The following is a 5,035-nucleotide window of genomic DNA, read 5'->3' on the forward strand; positions in this document are numbered from 1 at the left end:
ATAGTCTACCTTGCACAACTTTGGGTAGTGCCACGAAACGTCTTAAAGAGAGCGACCTGGTCGTGACTCAACCTAGTAACAACTTCGGTAGATGATAGAATTTGGAAATTCAAATTTAATAGTTTGGAAATCCAAAAACAACAGTTCAACTTATTTTTACATGAATGTATTCAAATACAAAGATCAAAATTACTTTTAACTAAATTCAATTTTATACAATCAAATTTTAATTTAGTTGGGCAAGAGAAAAAGAATGAATATTTGCACCAAAAATATAAATAAACCGCCATTTTTTATTTAACATCACAAGTAGAAGAAATAAAAAGGTGTCTCTTTTTCAGGCAAGTGCCATCAAAATCCAATCTTGGATAAACTCTCTTTGAATCCAAGTTTCTTCCTCTTCTAGGTTGTCTTCAAACTTTTTTCTAGTACACTGTCAATGTCTCTGTCCCTCTTCCTCACAATTTGTTTCTCTCTCTTCTTTCTCTCACTAACACTTTTCATTTTCAAATCTAGGATTTAAAAACTCTTGTTTATGTTCCTGTTTAACTACTACATTATTAGTAGTGTGTTCTTTTTTAGAACCTTTGTGCTTGGCCTAATTTGTATCTATCTGTTTTTAAGGTTGAAAAATCACACCAAATTCTACGATTTTCTGTTTTTGTTGCAAAAAATTCCTTGGACTTTGTTGCTTAGATTGAAGTAGCTGAATTAACAAGGAAGAAGGAGCAATTAATAGAGTGTAGAAAAAATGAAGTTGTGTACTTCATTGTTGTTTCTGGGTTTGGTTTCTATGCTTTCTTTTGTGGCTTCTGCTATGGTGGCATCAAATGAAGGTACTAGTTGTGGCTTTCTCTCTCAGATCTTGAATTTTCACTTTGTTAAGCTCTGTTTGGTTGGTAGGAAAAGCTAAAGAAAGCATCAAACTTGGTTAATCTGATATTAATGAGTTCTTCTAAATTATAACTTAATGTGTGTAGAGTTAATATGATCATGTACCAAAATTTCTTTTATGTTTCTTGTGTGAACTTGGAAGTTTTTGAGGTTAATTAATTACTTTTCATTCTTATTACACTTTTATCTTGTTTTTTCCAGAATGGAAATTGGGAATTATGGTATTCAGCATTTATATTAATTGCTTTGCATTGTCTTTTTTTTTTTTTTTTTAACTGTTGATTTTGTTTTTCTGCACAGTCGGGGCGCTTACAACCTTCAAAGAAGCTGTTTATGAAGATCCACATATGGTTTTGTCAAATTGGAATACTTTGGATTCAGATCCTTGTGACTGGAATGGAGTTTCATGCACCGGCACTCGAGATCATGTCATCAAGCTGTAAGCTACAATTGGTCCATTTAGCAGATTTTCTTTGGGATGTAATTAGACTTTCTTTGGATAAACAGTTTATTTAAGCGTTCATGGCATAATAAATGCTTATGTATAAGTAATTCCTTGTGACTGGATTGGGATTCTTCGTTGCAGAAACATATCAGGGGCATTACTAAGAGGGTTTCTTGCTCCAGAAATCGGGAAAATAACCTACTTGCAAGAACTGTATGATTCTCATCCAGAAAACTTTATTTAATAAGTGAGTATCATGGTTGTGACTAATTTGTTGTTCTTATTGTTGTAGAATATTGCATGGCAACAATCTCATTGGAACAATACCGAAAGAATTGAGCGCGTTAAAATCTCTGAAGGTGTTAGATTTGGGAAAGAATCAGTTATCTGGACCAATTCCTCGGGAGATTGGAAATTTGACACAAATTGTAAAAATGTAATTAGAAATCAATCTGCCATTATGTTTTTCCTAATTAGAGAAAATTATTGACTATTGAAGACTATTTGAATTCTTGTAGAAATCTGCAGTCCAATGGTTTGACTGGTAGGTTGCCTTCAGAGCTTGCAAATTTGAAATATCTTCAAGAACTTCGGCTTGATAGGAATAAGCTTGAAGGGCCTGTTCCTGCTGCTAGCACTTCAAATTTTCCTTCAAATATGCATGAATTGTGAGTAAAATTTATTTATTTATTTTTTTAGGGAAAGTTATTTAAATTTTATTTAGTATAGTTTGCTTATGAATTCATTATCCTCATTCATGTATAGTCAAACTCGCAACTAAGTAGTATAAAATTACAAGTTATGCCATCAAAATCTGGATCTTGTTAATCTTATTTCTATTGATTTCATTATTTATTCAGGTATGCCTCAAATGCAAATTCGACTGGTTTATGTCGTTCGTCGCTTAAAGTTGCAGATTTTTCATATAACTTTTTGGTTGGTAGCATACCAAAATGCTTGGAGTATCTTCCAAGGTACTTATTCTTTTAAACTTTTTGGCATGTGGCATTCTAATCAACCTTCTTACTTGGAAAATATGAACTCTGTCATACAGAACTAGCTTTCAAGGGAATTGCCTCCGTGTCAAAGTTGTAAAACAGCGGACTAAAGTTCAATGTGGTACGTAAGATATTATATATTTTGCATTTCAAATCTAAAAATCAATTAGGATGTATCTTTGTGGACATGTCATAAATCTAAATCATAATATTACAGATTTACTGTAATATACTTTTTACCATTAACTGTTACTAGCTTGTTTTTTTTTTACATCTAACAATGAATTATTATTTCACAGCTGGAGCTTCACCTGCTCAAGGTCATCCAGTAGTGAAACCAAAACACCTGTCTAAAGCTGAACATGAATCAAAGCATGAAGGAGGTTCAAAACCTGCTTGGCTTTTGGCTCTAGAAATAGCAACCGGAACCATGGTTGGTTCTCTCTTTCTGATTGGTATTTTCACTGCTATCCAAAGGTTTAACAACAAATCATCCATCATTATTCCTTGGAAGAAATCCTCAAGTGAGAAAGAGCAAATCTCTGTATATATAGGTTTGATTTTTTACTTTCTTTGATTCCTGTGTATTTATTTACTAATAATATATCCATGGGTAGTTTGAACATATTTAATACTATATCAAATTGCAGATTCTGAGATGTTGAAAGATGTGACAAGGTATAGCAGACAAGAGCTTGAGGTGGCTTGTGAAGATTTCAGTAACATAATCGGATCTTCACCGGATAGTGTGGTCTACAAAGGTACAATGAAAGGTGGACCTGAGATTGCTGCAATTTCCCTCTGCATCAAGGAAGAGAATTGGACTGGACACCTTGAACTTTATTTTCAGAGAGAGGTAAATAGATCATTCCAATGTTTGCAGTGTGCAAGATACGCAATGAAAATAATTAAATCAAACCATTAAATTCTTCTGCTATTGGTACCATTCAGGTGGCAGACTTGGCAAGGATAAATCATGAGAATACAGGAAAGCTACTAGGCTATTGCAGAGAGAGCAGTCCATTTACAAGGATGCTGGTTTTTGATTATGCATCAAATGGCACTCTTTATGAGCACCTACATTGTTGTAAGTTGAGATTCTTAGCTACTAATAGTATTTTATACATATTTGTATTTGTTTTACAATTCCTTAAAGCGTGAAGTTATGACTACAGATGAAGAAGGGTTCCGGCTATCTTGGACGCGGCGCATGAAAATTATTATAGGCATTGCGCGGGGACTTAAGTATTTGCACAATGAAATTGACCCTCCTTTTACTATATCAGAGTTGAATTCAAATGCTATATACCTTACAGAAGATTTTTCCCCCAAGGTGCGCATGCAACCTTGTTTAAATTTTCCAACATATATAATAGTCATTTTGATATCTATCAATGTTTATGTTCTGTATGTTGTGGTTGTTGACTTGTTGTTGTCATTGTAATTTAATTGCAGTTGGTTGATTTTGAAAGTTGGAAGACGATTCTTGAAAGATCAGAAAAAAATTCTGGTTCTGTTAGCAGCCAAGGTGCTGTTCCAAACTCCCTTCAAGCCCGCCATCTTGATACCGAAGGAAACATTTATGCTTTTGCAGTACTTCTACTTGAGATTATCAGTGGGAGATCTCCATACTGCAAGGACAAAGGTTACTTGGTGGATTGGGTAAGAATTTCTTCAAGTTTATTATAAGGAAAATGTTAACCAGTGCCCCCGGGGCACTGGTTAAGGAAGTAAATATAGTAGCTTTTGTATTGGAAGTTGTGTAATCAATTTCTCAAAAGTCAAAAAAGTGTTACTTTTAATTCAAATTTTCCCTTTTTAGATTCTTTAACCAGTTCCTCGGGGCACCGGTTAACAAGACCCTTATTATAATTATTGTGGAAAAACCTTAGGTGTGGTTGAGTTGTTCACCAATTATAACTTTCCACGATGCCCTAAGGACATTCTTTAAAAGTTAAAAATAGTAAGTTTTTATGAAAATATGTGTATTCAATGCATTGAAAATTGAAATGTTTTAACTTTTTAAATAAATAAATTGGAATAACTTTTTTGATTAGAATCCTTAAAGAGTGTCCTAAGGGCACTCGTTCGCAAAACTCTTATTATTAATACATCTGCTAAATGTAACACTTAAAGGATCAAATCTCTAATGTTATACTCATATATGTGGTGCAGGCCAAGGATTATCTTGAATTGCCAGAAGTAATGTCATATTTGGTGGATCCTGAGTTGAAACATTTCGGATATGATGAGCTCAAAGTAATATGTGAGGTGATAACACTTTGTATTAGTCCTGACTCCAATGGATGTCCATCAATGCAAGAGTTGTGCAGCATGCTGGAAAGCAGAATCGACACATCGATAAGTGTGGAGCTCAAGTCATCATCTTTAGCTTGGGCTGAACTAGCACTTTCATCATAATTGAGTGCTCAATACTCAAAACTAACACAACATACACTGAAGCAGACCTATAACTGAATATGCTTTTATGAGCACTTACTTTTGATTTATTTTTCTTCCTATTTAGTTATAGGGTTATGATAGAAGACACCTTTTGTGAAGGTGTCTTTTATCAAGTTACTCTATGAGCATTTGTTAAAAGACACCAACTACTTTTTATGAAGGTGTCTTTTATCAAAGTTATAACTAAAAAAGTGAAAATCACACCTTGAGGTGTGACTTGATAAAAGACACCACA

The 5,035-nt window shown here is 33.8% G+C and overlaps 1 protein-coding gene across 1 annotated transcript; it reads left to right on the forward strand.

Annotated features, from left to right (window-relative positions):
- The first annotated feature begins 305 nt into the window (after positions 1–305).
- Positions 306–4,847, forward strand: LOC146934138 (putative LRR receptor-like serine/threonine-protein kinase At1g63430). The gene is made up of 13 exons (XM_085706003.1): positions 306–836; positions 1,195–1,333; positions 1,481–1,552; positions 1,632–1,775; positions 1,858–2,007; positions 2,200–2,313; positions 2,394–2,458; positions 2,637–2,891; positions 2,988–3,193; positions 3,289–3,424; positions 3,513–3,670; positions 3,793–3,999; positions 4,513–4,847. Exons 1-13 carry the CDS (start codon positions 752–754, stop codon positions 4,756–4,758), a joined length of 1,977 nt encoding a protein of 658 aa, XP_085562129.1. The 5' UTR covers positions 306–751; the 3' UTR covers positions 4,759–4,847.
- Positions 4,848–5,035: the final 188 nt, after the last annotated feature.

The sequence above is a fragment of the Medicago sativa genome, chromosome 4 (genome assembly GCF_051527215.1).
Source record: "Medicago sativa cultivar Bolivia chromosome 4, Bolivia_mono, whole genome shotgun sequence".
Classification (NCBI taxonomy): Eukaryota; Viridiplantae; Streptophyta; class Magnoliopsida; order Fabales; family Fabaceae; genus Medicago; species Medicago sativa.